This window comes from Furipterus horrens, unplaced genomic scaffold (genome assembly GCF_987537825.1).
Source record: "Furipterus horrens unplaced genomic scaffold, mFurHor1.1.pri manual_scaffold_2, whole genome shotgun sequence".
NCBI classification, from domain to species: Eukaryota; Metazoa; Chordata; class Mammalia; order Chiroptera; family Furipteridae; genus Furipterus; species Furipterus horrens.
The window spans coordinates 83,273,635-83,293,614 of NW_028327172.1; the positions used below are offsets into that span (position 1 = coordinate 83,273,635).

General features: G+C 39.7%; 1 protein-coding gene across 1 annotated transcript in view; it reads right to left on the reverse strand.

Moving 5' to 3' along the window:
* Nucleotides 1-7,570: 7,570 nt before the first annotated feature.
* The window catches only part of LOC150018938 (lysosomal Pro-X carboxypeptidase-like), a 31,196-nt gene continuing 18,786 nt past the window's right edge, over nt 7,571-19,980 (reverse strand). The window contains 2 exon segments of the mRNA XM_090267889.1: nt 7,571-8,324; nt 19,241-19,428. Of these exon segments, the coding sequence (XP_090124015.1) occupies nt 8,108-8,324; nt 19,241-19,428 (405 nt within the window). The 3' untranslated portion in view covers nt 7,571-8,107.

A 19,980-nucleotide genomic window follows, 5' to 3' on the forward strand; every position in this document is an offset into this window, starting at 1 on the left:
GGGGTGGAGGCTGAGAGGGACACCACACTAGAGGCCACCTTGGCGGTGGTGCTGCCGAGCCCTTGGGTGGAAGGATGGGAGCTCCGCTTGGGTGCAGGTCCGCGGATGGGATTTAAGGCGGGCGCACTAGTGCCTCCAAGCGTAGGCTTGTTCTGAGCTCTGGGGCCTGTGGTCCTGAGGAGGGTGCCCTGGTGAGAGCGCTTCCAGGCCACCATGGCAGTGGTGCTGCCGAGCCCTTTGGTGGAAGGATGGGAACTCCATTTGGGTGCAGGTCCGCGGATGGGATTTAAGGCGGGCGCACTAGTGCCTCCAAGCCTACGCTTGTTCTGAGGCCTGGGGCCTGTGGCAGCCAAGGCAGGCCTGGAGCCGGCATGCGTTCCCAGGGGGTCTGTGTGATGCTGTCCAGGGCTGGCTGGCCTAGAGTGGACACTGGGGCCTGGGCTGGGGCTGAGGCTGCCTGTTTTCAGTCTCCAGGGTCAGGTGGAGCCCCCAAGGGAAGTGTATAGGTAGGTGGGCTGGTGTCCATGGGGGTCAACTCACTCTCACAAGCAGGCTTGCCAGCGAAGCCTGCGGATGTGCCGGCTGAGGGGCTGGCGCTCACTGCAGAGGTGTCTGGCTGCAGGGAGGAAGGCAGAGGCTCTGCAGCCCCATAGCTCGGGAGGGCCCACGCCTCACCACGCAGAGCGCTGAGGATGCTCTGTGTCCGTGCCTTTCTTTCCCTCTCCAAGTCTTCCAGGCTCACCCTGTAACCAGGCTCAGGAGCTGGTGGCAGCCTTATAGGCGGCCCTCGCCTGCGTGGCAGCAGGCAAGTCTTACGTTTGTGGGGCCTTGAGGATGGTGTCTCCCCTCTGGTGGCACCTTTGCCCTTCTCAGACCGGCTCAGCCTCTGCAGCAAGGCGGCAGCTGAGGAGGGAGCCCCAGGGCCCTGCTGGCTCACCGTCTTCCTGGATCTCTGGGGCAGCCTGGCGTGGCAAGGGGCGGGATGCTGCCTCCTCTGTATCGGTGGGCAGCCTCGAGTGGAGCTGTAAGAGCTCGTTATGGCATTCCTGCAAAGGCAGGAGGAGCTCCTCACCGAGGCCTGGGATTTACCATGGCTTCCCTCTTCCAGGCTCTGCAGCTGGAGGATGCCCCGCAGAGGCCCAGGCCTGAGCACCAAGGAACTGAGGCCTCCCTGGACCCCCGGGAGCCTGAAGGTAGATGGTGCTTCCTCAGCCCGACTCTCTGGGACAATGGAGTCTTCCTCCTGCCCACCCACGTCTTCCCTCTTCTCCCCACAGGCCCACTGGTGGCAACGCCTACCCAGGGAACTTAGGATCCCCAGGAAAAACCACAGGCTCTGAGGGATCCTGAAACAGAGTCTTACGAATGCTGGCACACAGCCTGTGAGCAGGTACTGGCCGGCGGGCCCTGCAGGAGGTGGAGGAGCATGGGCAACTGGGTGCCGCTGGCGGGCGAGGGGAGCTCTGACCTGGCCTCCTGGGACCCAGGGCGGGGGTGGGGGGCAAAGTCCCCCCAGGTAATTGCCCATTTGGGCACGTCTGTGAGCTCTGACCGGGAACACAAAAAGCTGCTTCCACAGCCAGCGAAAGCAAGCCAAGAAGTATCCGTTTGGGGCTGTTGCCCGGATACCCTTGGAACTCCCGGCCGGGGCGTGGGGGGCACGAGGAAGGCGCGCGCGCGCGCGAGTGCTCCGGAGCCAACGGCGCGCCCAGACCACCCTCCAGGACGCTTAGCGGCTTCTCCATCTCGGGCTGAGGCTCGGGCAGGTGCACGCGAATGCCGCCAAACCGCCACTCCGACGCTGCCCCCGCTCCGATCGCCGCCGCTGCCTCTCCCAGCGCCGCTCCGACCGCTTATCCCACGGCCTCTCCTACGTCCGTCGCCGCTCTGACCGCCTCCGCCTCCGCCGCCGCCGCCGCCGCCACGGCCACTCTGACGTCCGCTCCGCACGCCGCTTCTGCCGCCGCCCCTCCCTGGGGACCCAAAACCCCACGTGCTGCCGCACCCGTCGCAGCTGCAGCTTTGCTCATGGAGAGCCCGGGCTGCAGTCACCAGATCTTTACCTCCAACAGCCCTACTTGGCAGCTAGCTTCACTTGTTTATTTCAGAGTGCATACGATTTGGCAGAACAAAACTAAACTGAACTAATAACCTTCCTGCCAAACCTGATCATCCTCTGGTGCTCTTTCTCAAGTGTATAATACCATCATCTACTCAAGAGCACAAGCCAGAAATTACCATCCTTGACACCTGCTCTACTAATACCTCACATAGAAAACATCATCAAATCCCACTGACATCCCTTACTAAGTTTCTATCAAATTCATCCACTTCTCATTTTCATCTCTACCACCCTAATCAAAGCTATGCCTTCTCTCACCTGGACAACAGCAACACTGGTCACCTACATCACATGCTTGCCCCTACAGTGCACCATCCACTCTCTACAGTAGCCACTGATCTTTTTCTGAGGGGGGAAGGAGTTATTACAATATTATTGGCTGTATTTCTTATGCTGCACATTACATCCCCGTGACTAATTTTATTACTGGAAGTTTGTATCTCATATTCTCATTCACCTTTTCTATCCTCTTCCCACACCCATAAGAACAGAAACCATAGAAGAATCATAACCATACTCTTTGATATTGTTTTAAAAAAAATTTTTTTTTAGATATGTCTCCCAGGCAAGGGAAACCAAATTGAAAATAAATAAATGGGATTACATCAAACTAAAATGGTTTTGCACATCAAAGGAAATGGTCAACAAAACAAAGAGGTAACCCACTGAACATGAGAAGATATTTGCAAATAATATATCTGATTGGGGTTAATATCGAAAAGATTAAAAAAACTCATAATTTTAAAAAACAACAACACACAATCCGGTTAAAAGATGGACAGAGGACCTGAACAGATATTTTTCCAGAGTGATCTTTTTAAATAAGAATCTGTTGCTGTCACTCCCCTGATTAATGACTATCGATGTATTCTCATTCCTTACAGTGGCTCCGTAGCATGGTCTACCTGAATGAGCTTTTTCCTGCCACATCTCCAAAATCATCTTATGTCACTTTCTCTCTGGTCATTTGCTGTCTCATTACGGTGGCCCTTCTTACAGTTCCTTGAATATGCTACACTTAGGGGCTTTGCACATGCTGTTTTAGCCACTCCTCTCCCAAGTATAGCTCCCACTTATCATTAGGATAACACATAAAATGTCACATCTCAAAAAACAAACAAACAAACAAACAAACAAACAAAAAAACCCAACTATTCCAACAGACTAACTCGGATTCCCTGGTAAATGCCCTAAGAATCCCCATTCTTCATAGTATCAGGTTGGTGCAAAAGTAATGTCCAACTTTTTAAAAAGAAAGTCTTAGATCGTATTTATTAAATTTGTGCTTCTTCTAATTTTTTGTCACAGTGACTAATTTATACCTTATTTTTTCAGATTATCGAAGTATTGTTCATAATTGTCCACAATATTTGCACCCATGTTCATCCAATCTAAAGACCACATTAGAAGTGTTTTACTCTGAGTTTCATAATGGTGCCAAAGCAAGTACAGCAGCAAAGTCTATTCAGGGCGCTTATGGGGATGATGCAGTGACTGAAAGAAGTTGCAGGAGGTGGTTTTCCAGTTTCCAAAGTGGGGATTTCAGTTTGAAAAATGAGCCAAAAGAGGGTCACCAAAAAAAACTTGATTCTGAAGTGTTGGAAGCTGTTGTCACAGAAAAGCCCACCATCACCTCTAGGGAATTTGCAGAACAATTTAACATAGCCCATACAACCGTGCTATGCCAACTGAAAAGGATTGGAAAGGTTTCACTAGTTGGAAAATGGGTCGCACATGAACTCTCCAGAGAAACTGCAATAGCGCATTGCTTGTTGTGAATCATTGCTTTCATGACACCTTCAGGCACCATTTTTAGGTAGGCTTGTTACAGGTGCTGAGAAGTGGATCCTTTACCATAACGTTAAGCATCACCGATTGTAGATCAGTCAGGGAGGAAGAAGAGTTCAACAACCAAGAGGAGGACTTCATCCAAAGATCATGTTGAGTGTATGGTGGGATATGGATGGAATTGTCCATTACGAACTGTTAGACAACAATCAAACAATTACTGCTAATCTTTACTGTGAACAACTTCATCATTTGAAAGCAGCTTTCAACCAAAAGCAACCCTCCTTAGTCAACAGAAAGGGTGTCATCTTCCATCACAATAATGCTTGTCCTCACACAGCTCAACTCATCAGAAATTTCTTGAAAGGGCTAGGTTGGGAAATATTGCTTCATCCTCCATATTCTCCTGTCCTTGCTCCGATTATCACATGTTTCAGGGACTACAGAACCATTGTCATGGTCTTAGGTTAAAAATGAATTGGATTCATATTTTGCTTCAAAACCTAAAGAATTTTACAAGTGTGGTATTTATCAGCTAGTTGACAGATGGAATGAGGTTCTAGAAAGCAAAGGAGGTTGTGTTAACAAATATTTTCATAATCATGGGCTTTTTCATTTTAAAAATAGAGCTTGAAATCAGACACTATTTTTGCACCAATCTTATACCAACTGATTATACAATTTGACATTTCCTATCTTTCTCCCAGGAGAATGTACACCTTATTAGGACACATACTATGTTTGCTTTTTTAACCATTGTATATTCCAGGTTCTAGAACAATTCTGTATGCCCTGTAGCTCTGTAAGTAAGAGTATGGCAAACATTCTGGCAATGGGCAAGAAGACACCTGATTGGTGGAGTTGCTCTTATATCAGTCAGGGGCAAAGCAGATGTACACTTCTTAGTTTATCTAGGGTAAACTAATGTATTGGTGGCCAGAGCTGTTTCATGCCAGGGGCACATTTTAAAAAAAAAGTAGGAAAAGTTGCATTCTTGATTACCATTTTGTAGTTATGATGCATATTTATAGGTAAAAAAACAAAACAAAACAAAAGCCAACTATTTAACTTTGTCTAACCCATTACTTTCCAAACTTGTTTAACTATGAACCTCTATTGCATAAATCATTGGAATTTTTTTGGATACCTGTGTTCCTAGAAACACGTATAATAGATACACACTGAGTTGCCTGAACTTCCCCCTTTCATCCCAAATAGTGTATCTCTGACATCATGTTTTTATGACTTTGTCCTTCCCAAACCCTTGAGAGCTTGGACTTGTGAGGTGGTGCAGCTTCTGGGGGCCTGAGGACACCATGTTGGGAAGTCATAAAGAGTGCAAGCAAAGAAGAGGAAACTGGTCTGCAGAGAGAATGAAGCAGCGATGGGAGGAGAAATGCTACGCAGGGCTTCCAAACTCAAATGGGATCAGGCAGGACAATGGGGCAAGGTGAACTAAAGGGACATGCCCCGTCTGAGGAAACTGAAAGTCAAAATTCTTTCAACTAGTAGTTTTCCAAGTGTGGTCCCCAAGCATCACCTGGGAAACTATTAGAGATGCCACTTCCCAAGATCCACTCTGACACTTATTACAAACTCTGGGGCGGGGTCAGCAATTAATGTTTTAACAAGCCCTTCAGGCAATTCTGATGCAGTGCACACTTGAGACTGCTAGCTAAGCTATAAGCATCTCAGAAACAAATATGCCCCCAGGATGACAACTGGTGCCCTGTGTTCAAACAAGAGAAAGAGAAATAGCAGTCTTGACTTATAATGACTTTCCAGACCTCAGTTCCATTCCCTCATGACTCCTGGTTACCTAAGTCCTGGAGCTAACTCTGCACTTTCAATAAATTCCCTCTTTTGCTTAAACTGGGTCAGTGAGGTTTATTTTCTTAGCTCAAACAAAGATTAAGCTACATCAATAAAGAGAAAATAAGAACAAACAAACCTGGATTCAAGGTCCGGTTCTGCCCAAAATGAGCTGTGAGCGAGGCCTTACCCAAGTTCCTTCTCTCTGTGCCATAATACCATCCACCTACAAAAGATGGGGTCAGCCTGGGTATCTGAGGTGTCTTCACTCTCTAATATGCTAAACTAGATACTGGCTCCTCTGGATAATCTCTTGATTCTACAGAACCCTTAAGAAAGATCTCTAATTTTCCTTAGTTTTATCCATTGGCTTGAGATAAAGTAACAAAAACAATATAAAAACCACCTCAACTCTCTTTGCCTCTCTTTCCTACTCACTCAAAAGCATCAACTATTAATTAGAGGGATGTTTCAAATAAAGTTTATCTGATGTTCCAATGTTTTCCATTTAATATTAATTTCAGCATAATTAGGTTAACTTTAATTAAGGTTGCCGTCTGCCATTAAATGTACATAAAGAAAAACATAAGACCAAATTATACTTTCAGAAAAATAGACAATTTTGGCAATTATTCTCTTCACAAAAATGCAATTCACCCACAATTGAATATTAAATAAAGTGGCAAAATATTTTAAAGATTTAAACAAGTAAAAAGTTTCAAGGAAAATACCCTAAAATCAATAGTATCCTAAAATAAACAGTAAAAATATCCTCTATTAACCCCATAAAGCCTGCATTATATAACTTTTTAGTTGACAAAGAATAAAAACTAGAAACTACTATTGTTTTGACCCTTAAAACTCCCACCGCAGCAGACTCTTCTCTGATGTTGAAATGAAAATAGTGACCAAATGCTTTGATGGACAACTCATTACAATGAGAACTAGAGGCTTCTGAAACCAGACAAAGATTCTTCTGTGCCTCCCAGATGCCAGGGAAAATAAAGGAAATAGTTCAGTCTCTTACCCAAGAATTAACTTTATATATGCACTTTACCAAAAAAAAAAAAAAAAAAAAGTGCTTTACAAATTATCGAGATGAAGGTAAAGTTTTTAAAAAGCAGAAAAAGTTCTCAATTCAGGCTGAAAAAAATTTCTTTTGAGAAAAATTACAAAGAAACAAGGGAGAATAAATCTTTCAACAGAGTAAAAACACTTAATGTCTCTCTGAAAGGTTTTGATCCCTATTTGTTATCCTAGAAAAACTCTTCTGAAGAAAGGTTTCAGTGTAAGAAGTGCTTGAAAGAAGCCAACCCTCTGGAAATAGCAACAGCTCGGTCATTTATTAATGTCAAATATGCTGCCCACAGGAATTAGTCAGCTTGTCTTTTGGAAGCCATACAGAAAAGTTCTCACGCACCCGCCGCTTAATGTCCTGACACTTCTGGCTTTAGTGACAGCAGCACCAACCACCAGAAAATAAAATTTAAAAAGTAAAGAGCAGAATGTAACTACATTCTACCTTCTGAAGAGCTGATTCATCAATTTTTAAGGGCTTCATACTGAAGTATCATCAGTGACAACAGTATATAAAAAGCTTGCTCTGATGTAAAAGGAAAAGCAAAAGAGTCGATTTCCCAAACTGCCAAAATGTAACCAAATTCCCATAAAAGCGACCTTAGAAACAAAGAGAAATGGAGCAAAAAGAGTCCAATAGTAGCAAATATTCCAAATCTTAGAAAAGCAGCCAAGTGGAACAGAGGAAATTAAAGGACTTTCAGAAATAGCCAAGCCCAGTAAAGACAGCATTTCCAACAGCTGGAGTGAGCTTCAGGAGCAACACACAGGTACGAGGTCCAGCCTTATTCTTTATTTACAGCACAGTTCCACATCTTTGAATCAAGTACAAAAGAAATGGCTCTTATTCCGTAAATTGGCACCGGACATCCTTCCTATCAGCTGCAAATACATCATCTTTATCTACCTTCTGCTTTTCCTTTTGGGAGGGCATGGGTTGGGGATGACAAAAGGGCCAAAGAGACTTCAGTCTGAAAACCAAGAGAAATCCTTGCTTGCAGAGAAACAAAGGAATGGACTCTTCCTCTTGTGAAAGGAGTCAGGAACCCTGCTCCAGTTATGAGGGCCCTGATGGTATAAGGGAGAGCTGCCACAAAGAGATTCTTCCCAGAAGTGGTGCAAATATGGCAAGGACATGGGGTGTGGGATAACTGCTGTCACCACCATCACCTTCCCTTCTATCTCAGCCTTTGTCCCACCAGATCCGGTGATAAACAACGGAAAGTAATTATGTGTAGAAAAACAAAGTAAATGGGAATATGGGTGGAATGAACTTAAAAGAAGAAACTGAAAATGACCAAAAGTTTCTCAGCGCTTCTTTCTCAGACTGGCATAGAAATCTCTGATCCACTGCTTCATGTATTTAACTTCCAAGGAGCGGGCTAATATCACGGCCATGGGATCGAAGGCATTGTTGGCTCGAAGATCTAGATGATGGGCCGCTTCTGGAATAGTGATGGCAACCAAGGTGTCTGTGATATTCTTGGTTACTCCACCTCCTGACCACGGGTCTAGGTCCCCATTGCTAAGTGAGGGAAAGAAGAAAAAATAAGATTGTTAGTTTTCATATCTATATCCAGGTAAAATAGAAGAAACCTATTTCATGCATAACATCAGAAATTAAAGCTTATAACCTGGACATTTGATCTGAGGACCTAATCTGTCATATCGAAAGGTGATTCACACTGGAGTTTTACATTTTTCTGCAAAGAAGTGCATAAAACAGGACCACAGAGTGAAGGTGGTGCCCCACGAATCAATCTAGATTGTACCAAAAATTGGAATTTAAAACCTAATTCCAATCCCAGCTTCATCACTCAGAAGCCAGATGACCTTGCTCCTCTGTGAAACAGAGATAACAAGGTCAACCTCATAAGGTTGTTGTATGGGTTAAACCAGATGCTACATGTTTTACTTAATCAGCACAAGTGTCAGGCACATAGCAGTCCCTCAATTAATGCCGGTTTACTTCTTTCTTAGGACCCAGCTAGCAAAATGATAAAGAAAAACTCTCATATGTGAAAATGCTAATTATCTCTTAGCTCTTCAAAAGATCCTTTTTTCTCACATTTTTCAGTGTATATATTGTCCCAATATTTTTTCCCTTTGCCCTCTTTCATTTTTCACACAATACTTCCCTTGCGATATAGTACTTAGGGAAATAGGGTGATAGAACTAAAAACATTCCTCCAAATCTGAGTCAGAAAACTTGGTTATTACTCAAAGATCCTCATTTTACATTAGTTTTAAAGTTAAGGAAATGTTATTAGGTTATTATTTTGGCTGGTTCACACATTTCAGAATGTCAATAGGTCAGTCATTGAAACAGGTTATTTAGTTTAGCTGAGTAAAAATCCAGTACAACCAGAGAGAGCATCCCTAATAATATTTAATAGCTTTATTGCGATATATTTCGCTACAAAACTCACCCATTTAAAATGTACAATTCAATGGTTTTTGTATATTCATAGTTTTACAACCATTACCATAATTTTAGAACATTTTCATCATCCCCAAAAGAAACCCATACTCACTGGCAACCAATAATCCCCATTCCCCTCACTGCAACTCCTCCCTCTCAGTCCCAGGCAACCTCTCATCTACTTTTTGTCTCTATAGATTTGCCTATTCTGGACATTTCGTATAAATGGGATTATACAATGGGTGGTCTTTTGTCACAGGCTTCTTCTACTTTGGCATAATATTTTCCAGATTTCATCTATGTTGTAGTATGGATCAGTACATTATTTCCTTTTATTGACAAAAAATATTCCATTGTATGAATATGGCACATTTTATTTATCTAATCATGAGATGTACATTTGCATTGTTTCCACTTTTTTATTTTATGTATATTGCTCCTCTGAACATTCATGTACAAGTTTTTGCATGAATTCATGTTTTCATTTATCTTGGGTATATACCTAAAAATGGAATTTCTGGTTTATATGGTGACTTAACCTTATGAAGAACTACCAAGCTGTTTTCCAAAGTGGCTGAACCATTTTACATTTTCCACTAGCAGCACAGGAGGGTTCCAATTTCTCTATATCCTCCCCAACTCTTGTTATCTGTCTTTTTCTTTTTACATTTTTAAATTTAACTACAGTTAGTATACAGTACTATATTAGTTATATTAGTTTCAGGTGTTCAATATAACGATTCAACATTTTTATACCTTTCAATGTGATCACCCCAGTGATTGTAATAATCATCTGTCATGATGCAAATTTATCACAATAGTATAGACTATATTCCTCTTCACCTTTTTTACCATCCTAATTACAGCTTTTATGGGTATGAAATGAATCTTATTGCGGCTTTGATATGCATGTCCCTAATGACTTATGGTATTGAGCATTTTTTCATGTGCTGATTGGACTGTATATCTTCTTTGTCAAAATGTCTATTCAGATCCCTGCCTATTTTTAAAATAGGTTATCAATTAAGTCATCTGACCCATCTTGAGTTAATTTTTTTGTATGGCATGATATAGGGATCCAACTTCATTCTTTTGCATGTGAATATCCAGTTTTCCCAGAATGATTTCTTGAAAAACCTATTCTTTCCCCAATATACTTGTCTGAAAATTAAATGACCACTCATATAAATATTGACTTCTAGACTGTCAACTCTCTTCTACTGATCTATATGCCAGTATAACACAGCATTGTTTCTGGTAGCTTTTTTTTTTTTTTTTAATACAGAAAGCTTATTTAGTAACCTGTAGGAGAAACGGGCTTAGAAAACATGTTACGAAGGCAAAAGAAGTGGCCCTTAAAGCTTAGGAGAGGGAAAGGTGCAGGTATACTCCTGAGAGAAAGAGCGTGCCTAAATATGTTAGCTTTGTAACAAGTTTGAAACCAGGAAGTTAAGGTCAAAACCAAGAAATATGAGTTCTGCAAATTTGTTCTTCCTTTTCTAGACTGTTTTGGCTATTCTGGGTCTCTTGCATTTTTACATAAATCTTCATATAAACTGGTCAATTTCTTTAAAAAAAAAAGCTGGGATTTTGATAGAGATTATGCTGAATCTGTACAACAGTTTTTGTGGAGTATTGACATCTAAACAAGATTAGCTCTTTCACAAGTACATGAGGTCTCTTTCTATTTATTTATATCTTTAATTTTCTCCAAGAATATTTTGCAGTTTCCAGTGTATAAGTGTCACATTCTTTCTGCTAAGCTTATTCCTAAGTATTTCATTCTTGATGCTATTATAAATAAAATTGTTCCCTGATAGTACTAACTTCCTACATGCAAAGACTGGTTTAGAGTTTACAAAGCCTTTTACATTTGACCATTACAACAATCCTGGGAGGTAGGTTTAATTTCAATTATTTTATAAATGAGAAAACTAAGACCCTAATAATTCAGCTAGTCATGGCAAATCTGACAGACGAACTAAGGTCTTACAACCTCAGTCCAATGCTCAATTTTATACTAGTTTACATTCCACAGACACGTGACTGCTATTGGAAATCAATAGCACATACCCTCTTGACTTGGGTGACGCTGACTAAAAAGAGCACCAACTTTGGGATCAGACATACCTGGGTTCCAGCCTCAGGTCAACCTCTCATTTTCCTAATCTCACGAAAGCTTAGATTTCTCAAGATAAAATAGGGACCAAAGTACCTGGATTTATGTACCTGCGCCATAGCATGGTAGATATTAGATTACATTCCCCTTATATGGTACCTCTTGGAAAATCTTTATCTATGTATCACTTGAACATTTTTATGTATGTTCTGACATTTATTTAATGCATGTTCAATTTTGTTTATATTGTTACAAAGCCTGAAATAAATCTTTAAGGTTATATTATCAGATATATGAAATTATTCCCATAATTTGCATAATCATAAAAAACCCTCATCTAGCCCTGGCTGGTGTGGCTCAGTGGATTGAGTGCTGGTCTGAGAACCAAGAGGTCACTGGTTCAATTCCCAGTCAGGGCACATGCCTGGGTTTCAGGCCAGGTCTCCAGGTGGGGGTGAGCAAGAGGCAGTTGATCCATGCATCTTTCACACACCAATGTTTCTCTCCCTCTATTTCTCCCTCCCTTCCCCTCTCTCTAAAAATAAATAAAAATCTTAAAAAAAAACCCTCATGTAAAAGTACAATCTATAAATAGATAACTATCAAATAGTGTCTCTAGCCAGCACCTTTCTCCTAAACTTCAGAACCTAGATTCGATCATCTACTTGACATTTTTACATGGAAGTCTAATTAGAGTTCTCAAATACCAGGTCTAAACTGGAACTCTTGATACTCCCAACCCCTAACCTGCCCCTCCCTCTATTTTCCCAATCTCTGTTAATGGCAACACTGTCCTTCAAGTTGTTTGGGCCAAAAAGTTTGGTGTCACTCTTTAATCTTCTATTTCTTTCTCACCCAATCTGTCAACAATTCTTGTCAGCTATATAATCAAATATATCCACAATTTTAACATTTCTCACCATATCCACTCTGATCCAAGTTACCATTATTTCTAGCCTGAATAGTCTTTACTGACCTTCCTCCTCTACTCTCATCTATCTACTATTGATAGAGCAGCGATTTGATCCTATTAAAACTTGAATCAGAGCATGTTACTCCAAGTTTCCCCATCTCATCCAAAGTAAAAACCAAAGTTCTTACCAAGACCTGCAAGTCTCTACATGATCTGGACTCTCTGCAGACTCTGATTTCAACTCATGCCACTCTCTTCCTCATCAACTATTCCAGTCACGCTGACCTCTAGTATACCTGGAGGAGAACCTGCTGGGACATTTACTGCTCAAGGCCACTGCCCTTGCTTACTCCTCTGTGTGGAGTGTTGTTACCCTAACAAACTCATGGCTATCTAGGTCCTTCCTCCAGATCATTTTCAGTAAGTCACTCCTTGGTGAAGTCTTCCTTGGTCACTGTCTTCTAAAATTTCAATCCTGTCTCCACCCCCCTTCAACATTTTATTGCCTTATTCCCTGGTTTAATTTTACTCCTTAGCACTACTTCCTAAAATATTTACAGATACTATCTTGTTTATTATCTACCTCCCCAAGGACAGGCATTTTTGTCTGTTTTATTTATTACAGTACCTTCAGCACCTGGTACATTGCACGAGACATAAAAATATTTACTGAATGTAAACGTCTAGTTGTCTTTGAACCAACATTGCATTTCCTACCCAAAAGAGGTTTAGAAATACATGTGTGCAAGGTCAAGAACATGTAAATCACTTCAGTACTTTTCATGACAAAGCAAAGTTGATATAAATGATTAATATAAATATATAAAGACTGATCTTCACCTGTGTGTAGTAGTGGCAAGAACAATTAACTAAGTCAACAGATCTAAGTTTTATACCATTACTAGACACATGATTTTGGGCAATTAACTTGACCTCTCTGACTCTCAATTTCTACATGTACACACACACACACACCCAAAAATTTTAAAGATGATTCATCAGTCAAGTATTTTCAAGACAGAAGCGGAGTAGGTGGATTTTGCTCTCACTTCCTCCCAGGACCAAACTGGAAATACAGATAAATTGGGGAACAATCACCCTGAAATACCAACTAAAGACTATATGAAAAGGAGTCTTACAACCAACAATTGGAACAAGTAGTCATTGTGAGAGTATACCTGTACAGCAGCCTGCACCATGGTCAGGGATGAGCCTCACAGTCAACAAGGCTGAGTGTCAATCCCACACACGAATGAGCCAACAGTAATCAACACCCATTTTCAAGAGGAGGGCCCTCATAATCCACAAAAGGGATATTCCTAGAGCACCCAGCTCAGGAGATCAAGGACACTGCACCAGCTGGTCCCACAGGACACCTACTACATAAGGACATTGGACAAGGACTGGGAGTCATAGCAGTTCTATCTGTTAATTAAAAACAAACACAAAGAAACAGCCAAAATGGGGAGACAAAGAAACAGATTCAAAATGAAAGAACAGGAGGAATCTCCAGAAAAAGAGCTAAATGAAAGCAATTTATCAGATATACAGTTCAAAGTAAAGATTGTAAGGATGCTCAAGGAACTTAGTGAGAACTATAGGAGCATGAAAAAAGACATAGGAACCATGAAAAAGAATAGGTTGGAAATGAACAATAGCATATCTGACATCAAGAATACAAAGGAAAAAATGAAAAGTAGATCAGATGAAGCAGAGAATCGAATCAGTAATTTGGAAGACAAGGATGAAAAAAACACACCCAATCAGAGTAGCAAAAAGAAAAAATAATTACAAAAGTGCAGGAAGTACAGAGTCCCAAACTAGATGAACCCGCAGAGGACCACACCAAAACACATCATAATTAAAATGGCAAAGGTTAAAGAGAAAGAGAGAATCTTAAAAGCAGTAAGAAGAAAGCAGTTAATTATCTACATGGGAGCTCCCATAAGACTGTCAGCTGAGTTCTCAACAGAAACATTTCAGACCAAAAGGTATTGGCTTCAAATATTCAAAGCAATGAAAAGCAAAAACCTGCAAGTAAGACTACTTACCCAGCAAGGCTATCATTTACAATTGAAGGAAAAATAATGAGGCTTCCAGACAGGAAAAAGCTAAAGGAGCTTGTTACCACCAAACCAGAATTATAAGAAATGTTAAAGAAGGAGGAGGAGAAGGAGGAGGAAGAAAGAAGAAAAATAAGGAATAAGGAAGGAGGAGGAAGAGAAGAAGCAGCAGCGCAAAGCAGCACAACAACAACAAAACAAAAAAGGAACAGAGATAAAAGAATAAAATGGCAATAAACACGTACCTGTCAATAATCACTTTAAGTGTAAATGGCTTAGGTGCTCCAATAAAAAAACACAGGGTAGCTGAATGGATAAGAATGCAAGACCCATATATATGCTGTCTCCAAGGGACCCACCTCAGAATGAAAGATACACACAGACTGAAAGTGAAGGGCTGGAAAAGATATTTCATAAATGGAAATGAAAAGAAAAAATGAGGTAGCAATACTTATATCTGAAAAAAAAGACTTTAAAACAAAGGCTATAGTAAGAGACAAAGAAGGACAGTATATAATGATAAAAGAAGCAATCCAACAAGAGGATATAACTCTGGTAAACATTTATGAACCCAATATGGGTGCACCTAAATATATAAAACAAATCTTGATGAACATAAAGGAAGAGACCGACAGTAATACAGTCACAGTAGGGGACTTAAACACCCCACTGTTATCAATGGATAAATATTTCAGAGATAAAATCAATAAGGAAATATTGACCTTAAATAACACACTATAGATTGGATGGATTTAATTGATTGTCATCAGAGTATTTCACCCCTATGCAGCAGAATATACATTCTTTGCAAGCATACATGGAATATTTTCTAGAATAGACCACATATTAGGACGCAAAATAAGACTCAATAAATTTAAGAAGATTAAAATCATATCAAGCATCTTCTCTGACCATAATGGTATGAAGCTAGAAATCTACCACAAGAAAAAAACTGAAAAATACACAGTCATGGAGGCTAGATAACATGTTAGTAAACAATGAATGGGTTAACAAGGACATCAAAGAAGATATCAAAAGTTACCCTGAAACTAATGAAAACACAACCCAAAATCTACGGAACACAACAAAAGCAGGTCTCAGAGGGAAATTCACAGCATTACAGGCCTACCTTAGAAAACAAGAAAAAGCTAAAAAAAAAATCTAACTTTACACTTAAAGGAACCAGGAAAAAAAAAAAAAAACAAAGCCCAAAGTCAGTAGGAAAAAAGAAATAATACAGCTCAGAACAGAAATAAATAAAATAGTCTAAAAAAATACAAAAGATCAATGAGACCAAGAGAGGTTTCTTTGAAAAGATAAAAAAGATTGACAATCCTTTAACCAGACTCAACAAAAAGAGAAAGAGAGAAATGCCCCACATAAATAAAATAAAAAACGGAAGAAAAATAATAACTGACCCAAAGAAATATAAAGGACTGTAACAAAATATTACAAACAACTACATGCCAACAAATTGAACAATTTGGAAGAAATGAATAAATTCATAGAAATATACAGTCTTCTAAAACTGAATCTGGAAGAATCAGAGAATCTGAATAGACAGATTATACCTAGTGAAATTGAAGCAGTGATCAAAAACTCCCAACAAACAAAAGCCTTGGACTGGATGGCTTCGCAGGTAAATTTTACCAAACACATTCAAAGAAGAACTAACACGCATTCCTCTCAAACTTTTTTTTTTTTAATCCAAGGAAAGAAGAAATCCCAAGCTCATTTTACAAAGCTAGAATTATCCTAAATCTGAAACCAATATAGACACTACTAAGAAAAGAAAATTGTAGTCCAATATCTGATGAAAATAGATGCTAAAATCTTCAACAAAATATTAGCAAACCAGATACAGCATACATTAAAAAGATCATACATCATGATCAAGTGGGATTTATTCCTGAGATACAAGGCTGGTACAATATCTACAAATCAGTAAATGGGATACATCACATAAACAAAATGAATGATAAAAACCACATGTTCATACCAATAAATGCAGAAAAAGCATCTGATAAAATCCAGCACCTATTTATGATAAAAACTCTCAGCAAAGTAAAAATAGAGGAAACATAACTCAATGTAATAAAGGCCATATATGATAAACCCACAGCTAACATCATACTCAATGAGCAAAAACAGCGATCCTGAGAAAGAAAAACAAAGTTGGAAGAATCATGCTACCTAATATCAAACTGTACTATAAGGACATAGTAGTTAAAACATCATGGTACTGGCATAAAAACAGACACACAGATTAACAGAACAGAATAGAAAGTCCAGAAATAAAACTTTATAGTCAATTAATATTCAACTGAGGAAGCAAGCACATACAATGAGCTAAAAATAATTTATTCAATAAATGGTGTTGGGAAAATTGGATAGTTACATGAAGAAAAATGAAACTAGACCACCTTCTTACACCACACAGAGAATACATTAAAAATGGATCAAAGATGTAAATATTAGACCAGAAACCATAAAAATCCTAGAAGAAAAGATAGGCAGCAAAATCCTGGACACTGCTTGTAGCAATTTTTTATTGCATATATCTCCCTGGGTAAGAGAAACAAAAGAAAAAATAAACAAATGTGACTACATCAAACTAAAAAGTTTCTGCACAGCAAAGGAAACCATCAACAAAATGAAAAAGACAACCCACAGAATGTAAAAACATATTTGCCAATACATCTGATAAGGGGTTAATATCCAAAATTTATAAAGTATTTACAAAACTGAACACCAAAAAATCTAATGACCCAATTAAAAAATAGGCAAAGGACTTGAATAGACTTCTTTAAGGAGGACATACAGATGGCCAATAGGCATATGAAAAGATGCTCAAGGTCACTAATCATCAGAGAAATGCAGATTTAAACCAGAATGAGATACCATCTGACACCAGTCAGAATGGCCATCAACAAATCAATGAACAACAAGTGCTCACAAGAATGTAGTGAAAAGGGAACCCTACTGCACTGTTGGTGGGAAAGCACACTGGTGCAGCCACTGTGGAAAGCAGTATGGAGATACTTCAAAAAACTAAAAATGAATCTGCCTTCTGACCCAGTTATCTCACTTCTGGGAATATATATGAAGGAATCCAAAACACTAATTTGAAAGAACATACGCACCCCATGTTCACTGCAGTGTTATTTACAATTGCCAAGATATGGAAGCAGCCCAAGTGCCTATCAGTAGATGAGTGGATAAAACAACACGATGCACTACTACTTCATCATAAAAAAGAAGAAAATTTTGCCCTTTGAGACAGTATGGATGGACCTGAAGAACATTATGCCAGTCAGAGAGAGACAAATACCATATATGATTTCGCTCATATGTGGAACCTAATGAACAAACTGAACTAACAAAGAAAATGGAGACAGACTCACAGATGGAGAGCAGAATGACAGCTAGTTGGGGGAGGGGAGGGGGTGGCGGGATTGAGCAAGAAGGAAAAAGGACCAACAGGCATGGACAACAGTGTGGTGGTTGCTTGGGGGATGGGGGCATAAGGGGTAATGAAAAAAATACAATAAAAATTAAATAAATACATGCATGCATGCATACATACATACATACCACACAGAGATTAGCTTCTAAAGAAAAACAAGAAAATGACAAAGTGCTTCCTCCTCTGAGAAATAGAGATGAACTCAGAGACACTAGGCTTGTATTTAAGCTTTTTCTCAGTCCTCTTAGTCCTTTCACATTTCCCTAATTTCAAACACCCAAATCTGGCACAGTTTCCTTAAATTCCCTGTCACCTTTTTAAGAATGAGCTGAAAACTATAGCTGTCAAGAATCCTACTGAAAACAAGGAACATTAAGGAAATTAAACAAAGAATCTTTAACTTTTTCATAAAAGTGTTTCAACTTCTATTTTGGGTAGGTACCCTATTGGGAGAGAAGATAGCATTAACCTAGTAAGATAGACTGCAAAGTGGGCAGCGCTATGGGCCTAAACCCAGACAGTGGTCCTTCAGTCAGAACAGCACTCCTCACTCTTAAGTATTGAGCATGTCCCAAAGGCCAAATTTGACTCTTGTTTATAAGAGCTTGTAAAAGAATGACATTTATTCAACACAATTTAAACAACAGCTACAGGTTAAGAACTATGTATGGGTATCTCTCTACAATTTCCATATAGATTTGGGAAATTTTTTGATTAACTGGTTGCTGTTCTTAATAGCTGAAAACCTGATGTATAAGCCAAAACATGGAAATATTGAAGTCATAATCACCTACTCATAGAGTCTACTCACATTACTCTGATGTAAACCAATACCAAATATGTCACTATAGGAGCAGTGTAACTTGGAAGAACAAACAGGATTTTTGTGGTTAAACAGGCCAAGGTTGAAATCTGGCTTTCTTAGTTACTAAAACAAAGTAGGATGACCTCTGGCAAATGCCTGAACACAGTGATCCTCACTTTCCTGCTCAGTTTAAAAAGAAAAAACTGTAATAACTATTTCACAGAATTATTGTGAGGGTTCAATTTTAGGTAATTTATTTCAAGTGCCTAATATAATGCCTGGAACAGAATAGGTTGGGAACTTCAAAACTTGTTTGTTGGATATTAAAAAGCTTTTATTACCATTAATAACAAAAGTAACAAAACTAAGACAAAGTGAAAACAGAGGATGTTTCATTTTGTGCTGGGAGCTTTTTTAAACATTTTAATTTTGCTGCCGTAATTGTTTTTAATCCTAAAAGCATGTTGGTAATAGAGTGTAAAATCATATCTCTTCTCAGCACCCTCTATCTTTCAAGGAACAGAAAAACAGGACACCACTGGGTATATTCCATATTATTTTATTGTCCAACATTTTTTCTGGTTCTATTTTCTCAGCTATTCTACAAATATCTCCATCAACTAAAGTTTATCTTTAGACCAGCAAAAGCTCACCTGAAAATGATATTGGTATGGGAACTAATGTTTTTGCCTCCATACATAGTAGTGATCCAGGAGGGCCTTGGTTTCACACTCCAATGTTTAAAACAATCATCTGAAAATTCCTTCAAGTCCCATGCGTGAGGTTCAAACATGTCATCAACACCATTCGTACAAATGGGCACAACCATTTCTGTGCAGGCCTGAGAAAGCAAACCAGAAGAATCTAGTGAGAAAAGAAAGCACAAAGAAGTTAAATAAATTGTCCAAGGTCATACAGCTAGTGAGTAGCAAAGCCAGGGTTTGAACTCAGGCAGTCAGGCTTCAGAGCTTCTGTGTGTTACCCCTACACCATACCACCTCTCTCTGCTCCCGGAAAGGCTTGGGTGAGAAGTCGCAGAAGGTATAGTTATATATTCCTTCTTTGTAAATTGCCTTTTTTTCACATCTATTATTGTATTGAATTCTCAAAACAACTCCGGAAGGAAAGTATTCTTATTCTTATTCTTATTGTACAGATGAAGAAAAAAAGGCTGAGACAGTCAAGTTCGATTTCCCTTCTTTTACGAGGTCTGTACAGAAGGTATCCAGCCACGCAATATGAAAAAGAGACATTTATTGAACAAGATACAAGAAACACTATACACAGGACAATGACGCCTCAGTCCCCTTCAAAGTAGGCACCTTGGGACCTTACAGTTTTCCCAATCGCCATCAGCTGCCCTGTTGTATTTCCCTGAATCTCATAGACAACC